This window comes from Seriola dumerili, unplaced genomic scaffold (genome assembly GCF_002260705.1).
Source record: "Seriola dumerili isolate Sdu_G_001 unplaced genomic scaffold, Sdu_1.0 BDQW01000242.1, whole genome shotgun sequence".
NCBI classification, from domain to species: Eukaryota; Metazoa; Chordata; class Actinopteri; order Carangiformes; family Carangidae; genus Seriola; species Seriola dumerili.
This window is the reverse complement of record NW_019174497.1, coordinates 3,787,863-3,800,027: the sequence shown is the minus strand read 5'-3', so window position 1 is coordinate 3,800,027 and position 12,165 is coordinate 3,787,863. Positions and strand designations below refer to the sequence as shown.

At 38.9% G+C, this 12,165-nt stretch overlaps 1 protein-coding gene across 2 annotated transcripts in view; it reads right to left on the bottom strand.

The window, feature by feature from the left end:
- kiaa1644 (KIAA1644 ortholog) overlaps nucleotides 1–12,165 on the bottom strand; it is a 51,047-nt gene that overhangs the window by 18,200 nt on the left and 20,682 nt on the right. For both annotated transcript variants that reach the window (XM_022756280.1, XM_022756279.1), the window contains exons 2-3: nucleotides 10,299–10,535; nucleotides 5,511–5,724 (exon numbers count right to left, since the gene is read on the bottom strand). In XM_022756280.1, the coding sequence (XP_022612001.1) occupies nucleotides 5,511–5,724; nucleotides 10,299–10,365 (281 nt within the window). In that variant the 5' untranslated portion in view covers nucleotides 10,366–10,535. The remainder of the gene's footprint in view (nucleotides 1–5,510; nucleotides 5,725–10,298; nucleotides 10,536–12,165) is intronic.

Sequence of the window (12,165 nt, the reverse complement as noted above, 5' to 3'; positions counted from 1 at the left end):
AGTAGACGAATGCATAGGAATACAGAAGTTCAACAGTTGAGAAAATGTAGTGCCAAAGGAGAGGGGCGTTTTCTTTTTCAGCAAAACTGACAAAAATGTAAAGACGTTTTATTGGCAGAGTATTTGATAAAGAAAATGATTGATAGCTGCAATGCAAAATGAATTCATTTTTCTGAGGTCATCTAAATATAATGTACCAAATTTAGCTGAGATGGGATGAAATGTCTAAGATGGAAAAAACTACAAAACATATCCTCATTTATATAATCCTTAAAGAAGGACTACAAGTATAAGACTCTCACATGAAAAGATAATCATTTCTTCTTTGGGCCATGATGCAACTTTCCACCAAATCACAGTGAAATCTGTTGTGTAGTTTCTGAAATGTCCTTCTAAAAACACAAGCAACCAGGACCAAAACATAACCTCCTTGGTGGAGGTAATTAAGGGAAAATGTGGGTTGTGTTGAAATCTTGAGAGGAGATTTTTGTGAGCAGCTGTGCTGCAACAAGCAGTTTCCGAGAAGGGACATTTCCTCAGATCAGATGAAAACAGCCAGTTATATTCTGCTGACCACAAATGGTTCACTCCCTCGACAGTATCGTACTTATTGACACCACTTGCCTCTTGCTCAGAGGCTACGTTGACAATTGATCTACACCCACAAAACCACCACAGAGAGAAGCAGATGCTGAAAGCATTTGTTGTGTTGTGAGTGGGACGGCTCCACATGAGAGCTGACCAAGGCAGGTATTAAGTGTTGACTATTTTTTCATCTACCATGACTGTATCACAGAAGTTCATACGATAAATGATAGTACACTTGTCCAGTATTATTGATACTAAATATACTACATGTGGCAAGAATCGTCAACATATTGTAACAGAGGACACAGTATGAGCAGGTTTAAGCCGAGTGAAGGGCACAGAAGAATGAGCTTCTTGTTCTGTGGGAGCTCTCATTGGGAGGTTTGGGTGACAAAACCACAGCTCTCTTTGCTAATGCCCTCCCAGCATGCCTCTGTCTGGGATGGTTCACACTGCCCTGCAGCTGGTCATGATATTTCATTTTAGTGTCAGATGGACTGTTGGGCCACTCTTTCATCCTGGCTCAATGGAAGATAGGACTGCGGGTTTGATATTTACCACTGGCCAAGCGAGTTAAACTGGCCATTATTCTGCTCCCTACACTCACAGTGCATGGCGGAAATGGTTATAGTTCGAGGGTTACTGCAGTTCAAAGTAAAACCAAAGATGATCGGCCTGTGTGGATTTCACAGGTCAATGCTTTGTTAGCATATACCTCTCTTCATAGTTACAAAGTAGATGAAATGGTGCAGAATCGAAATAGATTCAGAGAGGAAGAGTCAGCCGAGACTGAATTGGTTAAATAAACATGTAAAAGCTAAAAAACCTTTGACAGATAATCAATTGCATCAGCTTCCCTTTCTACTGAGAAAGCTGTGTTAAAATATTGAATGACATTTGTTTTTAGTTGTGTGGTCATGATCGATCCCTCCAAGGACTGTGCACATATTGCTTGCTTTACCCTCTGGTTGACCCAGGTACACGGAAAAGCCCGTTGCCCCCTCAAATCACCTTAATAGAAAAAACTAAAACTATAGGAATGTCTCTGATGCAGACGTGAGGAAAGCTAAATGCAGTTGAGGATAATTTTAAATTTGAGTACAGTGCAGTGTTTCTCACACGTTGAGGATTTTGAAGTGATGGGTGGTACGGTGTGTGACCGATGTGCATGGAGAAACTCAGTTTAGAGGGGGGGTGTAACACAGGTTATTTTCTGTAGCTACAATTTAACAGTTGTCCCCTAAATGCCTCACATGCATTGGAAGACACAAAGTGAGAGATTTACATAAGGTGGAAACCAGGGATATTATCTACCTGGCTACACTGAAGTATTAATATTCACCTGCCTCAGAGCTCATTCAAGCAGCTCAGCTTTAAGGTCAGATAAATATCCTCAAGACCACATCATTTTCAGACCGAAATGGATTCACTTGATTTACGGAACCAGGAGCACTTGGACATATTTTTTTTGTAAACGGCTTTAATTAATCCTGTCAAAATTGCAAAAGTGTACCGAAATGCAATAAAAGATGCGTTCCCCTCCAGAATTAAATCGATTTTGAAGCAATATTCTGAGTGTCATCACTGTCTCTCAGAGTTCAAAACAATATTTTTTCTTTCTGAATAGCATCCAGATAGGACTGAATCACTTCCAATTTTCTGTGATATTTTCCAACATAAATGTTCTCAGCACCATATAAACAGAAAATGTCACAACCAGAAATATTTAGTAGCCCTGTTTTGTGCGAATGCTGCTTCTCAAAACTTCTCAGGAAGCTATTTTCTAATGCTATTCCTGCTCATCTACCTTGTTGTACTTATGGATGTGGGCGGCACAAGAGGAAGTAAAATGTGCCCCACATAAATCCAGCTGGATCATGTAATTCATGGAGAAAATGTATGAAAGATGAAAACAAGTAACACAGATTTTCAGAGGAAATACCAAGAAGCCAAAATGAGATGGATTAAAAAAGTCTCTTGTGCTAATGAAATTTCTTTGATTCCAACAATTAAAAGAAAGTATTAAAAAAGCAGCAAATGGAACAGATGGAGGTTTGTTTAATATATTTATGGTTATTTATCAAGGGAGGATTTGATGAAAGTCTCACAGTCTTGCCACATGAGGGCAAACACACACACACCTGGCAGCTCCATCAAGCTATTGGGAATTTATAGACTAGCTTAAGGGTATCTGGATGGTAGCTTGGCAGCATGTGAGGAGTGTTTTATCATTGTCTTTCTCAGATTACACTGTGCTAATACTCTCCGTCTGTCCCCTGCAGTAATTATACAGCCCTGGTCGGCGTGTGGATCTACGGCTTCTTTGTCATGGGTGCTGCTGGCGCTCGACTTTCTCTACTATCAGCCATAACTAAACATGAGCTGTGCCCGGGCTACCTGGAGAAATGGGGTCTGGGAGGACGCTGGCTGAAGAAGGCTCGGAGTCAGTGGCACAGGTCCATGCCAGAGGAGAGTGAGGCCCAAGCTCAAGCCCAGCCCATGTCCCCAGCCACTACCAGCCCCCGACACAGCCTCCGAGGGGAGAGCCACAGCCCCACGCTCCTGCCCTACAAACACATCCACCGCATGGTGAGTCACTGTCTGTCACGTGACGACTGACAACCTGCAGCTTGGTATGCATGTCTACTGTGCAGCTGTACAGCTACACATAAAATGCAATTTAACCAAAAGATATGCTTTTAATCATTATTATGAAAAATGATTATAAGAGCACAAAAACATCTTATGTGTAAGCCTTTGTACAATTGGTTTTTCCCCCATTGCTAGCCTAGTCACGCCAAATAAAAGGAAACTAACGCCTAAATTAATCTGTTTTGTGTTACATATTTGTGACAGTTTGCTAACAAGTGAAAGAAGACTACAGTACAATGTAGCTCCTTTTTAAGTAGCTGAATTGATAATATTAATTATGTAGCTGTAACTACCAGCAACGGTCGCGCTATTTTCAAGGTTTGTTATAGTTCTTTTCATCAAACAGGAGATGTCATGGCTGTCAGAAAAAAAACCCTATTTTTCCCTAGAATGTATATAAAGACAGACATGGCCTGTTGACGTTACCCCAACTCCCAGCTAATCCAAACATGGGCAAAGAGGTGGGGTGTGTGTGGAGCCAAGACTTCAGTGCATGCAGTTTAATAACGGTGGCAAGGCATACGCCTCCATTAGCACTGTTCGACTGGCTTGCCAACTGTGTGCCAAAGTTGGGCATTTTTAACGTGGGAGTCTATGGGGATTGACTCGCTTTGAAGCCAGTCACAAGTGACCATTTCGAGGGAACTGCATTCCCATGTTTGGCTTCATTTTTCAGCCCTGGGGCTTTTGTTTTCGGCCACTTGTATTTATTGTGTCGGCGATTTGACAATGAGTAACTTAGCAATGTGCCACCAATGAGGACCATGTCTAATGCTAACATCCACAAGACGTTTGTGTATTTCCAAATTGGCCAAGGACAACACAGTGACTGAGTGGCTGACTGAATACGCTAGAATAAGAAAGCAACACTGAATCAAAAACAGTGGTGGAAGGAGTACTAAGACATTTTTTACAACTACAACTCATGAATTCAAAAATTAAACCACAAATGTATTAGCGTCAAAATATACTTAAAGTCAAGCAAAAGCTAAGTAGTCAGGCAGTGTGGCCCTTTTCAGAAATCACATATTATGGGAATTATATTATCAATGCGTCTTATGTGTGACTCACTTTAATGTTGCAGCTGGTACAAGTGAAGTTAATTTTAATTACTTGAACTCTCATCTTGACGTATTATAATCCATCATTTGTAGACATATTTTATATTATCAATCTGAATCTGCAAAAACAATATAGTGGTTTAAAAGTGTAATATTTTCCTCTGAGAATGTGGCAGGATAGTAGAAGTATAAAGCAGCACAAAACTGTACTAAATATACTTAGTGACTTTCTACCACTGGACAACCCTCATCAAAGTTATGATGATTGCTACTGAATTTCATCCAGAGCTCCAACACAGAAAGTTAGAAAAAACTGAAAAGACTTCTAACACGACATTACATCCACAATGCATTACAAAATATGATTTGTTCCACTCTGATTAGCATATTACATAGAAGAGACTCTTACTGTTGGTTGGGAAAAACAATGAATGGATAAGATGCTTAGAAACAAATTCAACAGTTCCTTTCAGAGATGTTCTTCATGTCTTTTTTTAACGTTGTTTCTCTTTGTGTCTCATTTGTTGTCCGCCTGGATTAGACCGCGCAGTCTATCACACTGCAGATCAGCTGTTATACACTTTAACTGATTCTGTTTTTTTTTTTTTTTGGTGGGCATGTGTTCAGGTGGCTAAAATGCGTTTCTTTCCTCTGTCCCTGTCCACAGCACTACATTGTTCTGCTTCTGTGCCGGTGCTCCTGGCTGCGCCTCCAAACTGGCAGTGCTCTGACCCGAATCTACTGCAGGTAATACACTGATTATGGATAAGTACCTCATACAGCCCCGCGTCAAATAACCAGAACAATCACTTTAAAACACAGATGCACCAGACCACTTTGAAAACAATGGTTCGAGTCTGGATATTCTTGACAGTGCAATTCAAAATTGGGAAGAAAGATTGCCAATCAGATCGTGGATGTGAAGATCGCCCGCCCTTAGTAATGACTTATTTTGTAGCATCCTTGCTAGTTAAGTCATAACAGCACCCTGTTGTGTTGGGAATTCCCTATTTTTCTACACTTTGTGTTGCTGGAGAAAAGGATTTAGGTAATAATGAAATTTCTATCATTTTCCAAAACTAAACAAATCAAACTAAACCAAGAAATAAGAACTAAAATGGGATTAATAAGACAAAACTGGTACTTGACAGGGCAGACACATGTTGTAAAGCGGTCAGATAGTGTCAAATGATACTATATTATACTCACTTGTGTGCATATCCGTTTGAGGTGTTGGTGAGGTTGACCTGCATGACCATCTGAAACTCAGTCTCGTTGCAGCAGTACTTGAAGGCGGTGTTGTTGTGGTGGCAGCAGAACATGTAGGTCTTGTTGTCTGAGAGGCGTGGGCAGTGGAAGCCAAAGTGGTAACGCCCCTTGTGGTCAGAGTAAGGTTCACACACCCGGTAATGAGCTGAGAGGGCTGTAGCGTTGGGGAAGACAAAGATTAATGTAAAATCCATTCCAAAGTTGTCAGGAGGAATGTATTTTTGGTACCGCAGGAGATAAAGACTCGTGCGACTCATGACCTTTGAGACAGACTTTGTGTTTGTTTCACCTGATTCCTTTATTAAAAATATTGATGGAAAACAACACACAACAAAACACCCTTCAACCTACAGAAGCAGAACCACAAAAACAAAGTACTGAATGCTTTGTTTTTGTGTGTTTTTCTTTGGATGCCTTAGAAAAGATGGCTGGAGAGAGTCTGAGTAATAATAACGGTGTAGGACAAGGAGCAGAAAACAAACACACTGTACCAGCAAAAATAATCAGATAGGAGACATCATGTTACAGGCCGTGATGGGAGAAGCTCTGTCACCTTTATTCTCGCTGGAACACAACAACCCAAAATACATCAAGTACGTCTCATTTGTTAGGTAATTATGCAAAATTAAGACCTTCAGTGCTTCTGGATGGAAACACCAAACATACTCAGGTGTTTGTTTTTTCCTCAGACCAGATACAGAATTTGCTGTGTCAAAATCATGTTACAAATCCCCAGATGGTTGTTTTGGTTGAAGCCAGGAAGGGATGAAACATTTTGTCTGTGCATGACTAGAAAAAAAAAAAAAGAACTCAAATGAAAGAAGCAGGGCTACATCTGTCTGTTCACCTTAAATCACCCTAAAAATGATACTACTTCTTGGCAGCTGGAAGTATATTGGATGACTGTCCTGAATTCATTATGGAGAAATGCAAAGATATGTAGCACAAATACTACGGCTTATTTGAATTCATCTGTAAGTGTGCTGACGAGTCCCTGCAGCGCAAAAGATCAATTAGTACATCATTGCTGTCACAAAGGGGGGAAACGATATTGTTTTTGTTATGGAATATGGCAGTCAATAAGTTTTTGCTTGAAAATGAAATCACAGGAATTTACTTCACTGGCAGTCGAGACTCTGACATCTGATAATAATAAATTACCGATCTGTCAGAGAAATGAACCCGACATAATGAGTGTCAGTTTTACGGGGCTGAGACCCGGATACACCCGCTTGTTCAACATCCTCGTATCAAATCAGCGTCAGCTTCTTAGCATCATTTTTCTTTCTATTACCAGTTATAAGAGTGAGTCTAAAATGTTTCAGTTTGCCTGGAGACAAACACTGTTAAGTTTGCAGTAGTGATATACAGTAGAAACTGCACAAAGAGAAACTTTATACCCTTGTCCTGCCCGAAATATGTGTACACATGTCTACCCGCTCATCAGCACGCACAAGCTGACGTACGCGAACAAACGCACGTGTAAAACTCTACACCGCTGTTGCTGTCTATTTCCCTGTATCTTAAGTTCCGTTTGATTTTATTTAGCAAGGAAAGCCTCATTGAAATCAAAAGTCTTTTCAAGCGTGTCTTGGCGAAGATAGGCGGCAATATAACACTGAGTTACAAGAGAAACAACATAAGACAGATAACACAAAATATGCCACAAATCAGAATACAAATATAAAACCATGAATACAACTTTTAAAACAATCATGCAAACAATATTATCCCAAAACAACCGAAACAGCACCATGACACTACCCAATACATAAATAAATAAATAAAATATATCTAAAACAATAACTCAATCAGCTGAACACATCCTAAAGATCCTAAAATAAATCAATAAAACATAGCCAGAGTTTAGTCATCCTACCATGAGCCCAACTGATTTTCACTCAGTAATGCTACTCATTGGCTGACATATACAAAAAATACAATATTTCGGAGCTTAACTAAAATCAGCAGATAATATTAGACATGCTGATGTATCAGTCTGGCTGTATTTATGTGTGTCATTTGCTTAATCTGCAGTAAATGAAGCTCTTTGATTTATTTTTGTTTGATCATTCTCAGAGAAAGCTTAAGTTAAATTATGCCACTCCATGTGAAGTGCACTCATATTTGTAATACTGTAACTGATTTGTCCTTGTCTTATGCATTTCCTTTCATCAGTGAAGCCGAAAAATCTGGCAGTGTCGCCGCTGTGATTTATTTCAAGGTCCACTTATGCTGCGGGGTGATAGAAGTCTTTCAGTAATCTCAGACAGGGACAGATCAGCATTTGAAAGGCGCGAGCTCTTTCAGGTTATAATGAGCTTGGTGTGGCTAGCTATTGTCCCTGCGACAGTCATAACTTTAGCAGAGGAGGGGGTAAAACGGAGCGGCACCGAAGGACACAGTGGGATTAGAAGTCAAGGATGGCTTACACTGAAAGAAAACTCTTCATTTGACCTTTGCATTGACCGTACAAGTCGGTGAATCAGTGGAATGGTTCTGCAATTAGCTCGTGTTATTTCTAATATATAAATCCTCATACCTGAAGGACGGGTCAGCAGTTGTACGTAAGTGAGCTGGCAATATGGAAGCAGAGGCCCCTCGACATTGGAAGTGGACCATAAAGTCCTCTAACGATGCACGATTTAAAGGTTTTGAAAGAGGCGTTTTTCAGGGGAAGTCTCTGGCCTCTCAAATGAACAACAGCTGGCTCTGGAAACGAGACAGCTGTAAACACACCCACCTGCTTAATTTCATTAACACCTCTTGAAATTTAGGATACAGTTAACAGCTTGGCTCTTGCATTACAGTTTGTTTACAACCTGCGGTCTGAAAACAGCTATGGCTTTCTCTCAGTTGCAGCCAGCAGCAAGCAACATCTGAACATCAGGCAGTGCTCACACATCATATTCATTTATTTACAGCGTCAATCACAGCTACAGATTGTTGACATTGTTCTGAAACATGGAGGGAAAACTGGTTCTGTATCTGTGTTTCATTCAGTGTTCAGTTGCAAGATAATAAAAGTGATATTGACTCACAAGGAGCTCATTCAGTTGGGTTTTTGGTAAGCTGTAAAATTAATTTCTAATTCCTTATTCTTTAGCAGAGTATAATGGACTTTTGTGTACCATGTTGCTGTTATTGTAATGCATGAAAAATAGCTGATAATGAGCATCAGTTCAGACTGAATGCCATCATCTTAACAATAGATCGACAATTGATCCTCATCAATCAGTCATTTATCCTTCATTAACTCAACATTCTCCAGCTTCTCAAATGTAATAATTTGCTGCTTTTCTCTGGTTTTTATCATCATAAATTTAATATGTTTGGGTTTTGGACTATTGGTTGGACAAAACAAACAATTTTAGGATGTCACTTTGCTCTCTGGGAATTTTCGATATTTATTTTCACTATTGTTGAACATTTCATTATGTAATTATAAGATTAGATTTTAAGATTAATGATTGATATTAAACCATTGTTAGTAGCCACTATCTATATCACCTGATTGAATATACAACAACAAATTTATAACTATTTTAAGAATATTTGAATACTTAATGATTTATCATTAATTAATTCATTTTTCTATAATGATAAATCACATTTGTGTGAGTGTGGTTAGATGTAGAGTCCCTTCATTACACTTAAAACTGATTCTGGTCTATAGTAAATATTGCAACAGCAGCTTTTTGTTATTTCCCAGAGACTAATTCTGTCCTCTAGACCAAAACTAATCTGTGAAAAATCTGTAATGTAGCTTTGCACTCAATACCCCCAAAGTACAAGTCAAGTCAGAAATCAACTCTGTGCATTTTGGAGAGTTATATTTCATTGTTCCTTACCACCAAAGATGGTAGAAATCCAGGTATTACATCTCATCTCTGGCTGTCACCCAGAATTCACAGACCCATAGTTGCATAAGAGTCATTTGGAGTTGTTATTTGAAAAGAGATCGAGGCCGTCTGGGTTTGAATGCATATTTTTGTGTATGGGAAGGAGGACTTTTCACGCTATAACACGGTGTTAAGTTGCTCTTTAATGAGGTGGTCATTAACATCATTCGCACTCTCACTCCTCTGGTTATTATGGCTTTACTGTTTGATCCAACCTGTCACATGCTCCTGGCAGCTGTTTTCTCCCACTAACACTCCATCTTCCTCTTGCCCTATTTTGTCATTTTCAAACTTGACTCGGCATCTTTTCCCATGTGGATAATATATACTTCATATCTCAGAGATACTCTTTCTGTTGGCTGGGTTGTTTTGTTTATAGCTTTTGGGGTTATAAGTGTGCTGTCTTTACAGTTCTATGCTGCAAGGCCTCATTTACAAGCCCCCCCCCCCCAGGTTTCAGAGCTTTTCCTGCCAAGTACACTTTTTCTTTTTGGCAATAAATATTTCCAAGTCACTTGATTTTAAGTGTCTCTGACTTAACGTCTGGACATCAGATGTCAACATCTATCTCCCCTCGAAACATAAATATGTGTCTTTTGGGTTCGTTTCCTGCATTTAGTTCATTAGTTAACTGCTGGCTCCCTCTAGAAAGGACTGACACCCACATTTCGAGGTAACCTGAGTTTGTAGAAACTTCTCCTAGCATGACTAATATGAGCACACCCTGAGTCTCTTATATGAGCGATTGGAAGCTCCTGTAATGAAAAAAATATTAAGTTTTGAGGGCCAGACAGGCAGATTCAGACTGATAAGAAACTTTACAGACCTGCAGTGGACAGCAGGAGGAAAATGACCGTCAGGACATTGAAGGACTGCCGGCTGGTGATAGTCATCTTCTCGTCCTCATGTGGGAAGAAGGAAGGGCACAGGAGGGAGGGAGGGAGGGAAGGAGGGAGGGAGGAAGGGAGGGGGAGGGGGGCTTCTTGGCTTTAGCTGGGTGTGGGCATCCTCTGCTTGCTGATGGCTCCTCTCACATGGCTGCTGCTGCTGGGAGTCAAGACTCCTGATGGGAACAAGACAACCAAGGAGAGGAAAGATTAAGTTATTTGATTTGGATTTCTGGAAGTTCCACCCCACTGTGGGGACAGCTTGTCTGGCAGCGAGCGCCCATGATGCCTCCTGAAATCTGTCCTTTGGTTTACATAATAGAATGACTTGGACATGAATTTTAATTGGAATTGGCACTCTGGCAACACTGAGGCTAAAAGCTGTTCCACACTTGTAGAAATTCCTTTAGTGGATACAGTTTCTCTACATTTGATGAGAGAAAACTTTGCTGTCATTGTTTGTAACACAGAGCTGAAACGATTAATCAATCAACAGAAAAATCAATATTGATCATTATGATATAGATTGTTATATTGACTATTTTGATAATGATTAATCCCTTTAGTCCTTTATCAGAGTAACATTTGTAACAAGATCTTGTTTGAGTCATTTTATGTAACAGGTGGTTTCAGCTTCTCAAAAGTGAATATTTGCAGCTTTTCTTTGTCATATATGATCGTAAACTGAATATCTATGTGTTTTATACTCCTTGATTTTAACTCATTTCCTTTGACATTTTATGTACCAAACAATTAGGCATTGATTGATTGAAAAAATTATCTTAAAAATTATTATACTATTAATCAGTGCAGCTATACACATTGTATTTATATATTTCAGTAAAGTGGCTATATTAAGGTATCATCATTTAATGAGCTGAAACAATTATTTGAGTAACTGATCAGTCGATTGATAAGAAAGTAATCGGCAACTATTTGGAAAAATGTAAATAATTAACTGATCATCAAACATTATAATACCAGAAATTATCTGGTTCCAGCTTCTCAAGTATTACAACATGCTATACTTTTATTTGTCATCTTCTTTGGCTGGGATGTTGTGTTTTGTTTTGTTTATTTTCTAACATTTTATACAATTAAATGATTAATCAAGAAAATAATCAACAGGTTCATAATAAAAATAATAGTTAGTTGAGCAGGGCTTTATTTTGTGGGTCCTTAATTTATAAATAATTTCATAATTTCCTGGAAAGAACATGGTTGGCATTAATTATAGTGAAGAAGAGAGAACCGCTAGTCCTCAGCAGGTCAGCTGAACTTACATACAAATCAACATATGGACAATAAAGTTTCCAATAATAAATAAATAATAACCCTTACTTGGGTTTAAATTGAATGTTTGTTGAGTTCAGATTTATGTAGTTATTTCCAGAATATGTCCTGTTTTTTGTTTTTTTCTCTCAAAATTACAGATGCATAAAATACAGTATCATGGTTGGTTGCAGCTCTAGTAATGCAGACATCTTACACTTTGAGAACACATAATGCTCACCGATGTATCATATCAGCAAGTATATTTCTCTTAAGAAAGTTTTATTTTAACTAAAATCAGTCTAATTTATCAGTTTATCCTCTTGAGAACTGAGATTAAAACATTGCCTAATAGCCAGTGGAGGTTTAATTATATAACTATGCTTGGTAGTAAAGAAAAATGCTACTAGTGCACTAAAAGCACAGTTAGAAAAAATGTTGTTTATACCAAATCTTTAATGAATTACACAGAAGTTGCTCCTTCAGCACAGTGTAGAGAGTTCTGATTGCAGAACTGCTGAGGAGCACTTTGCT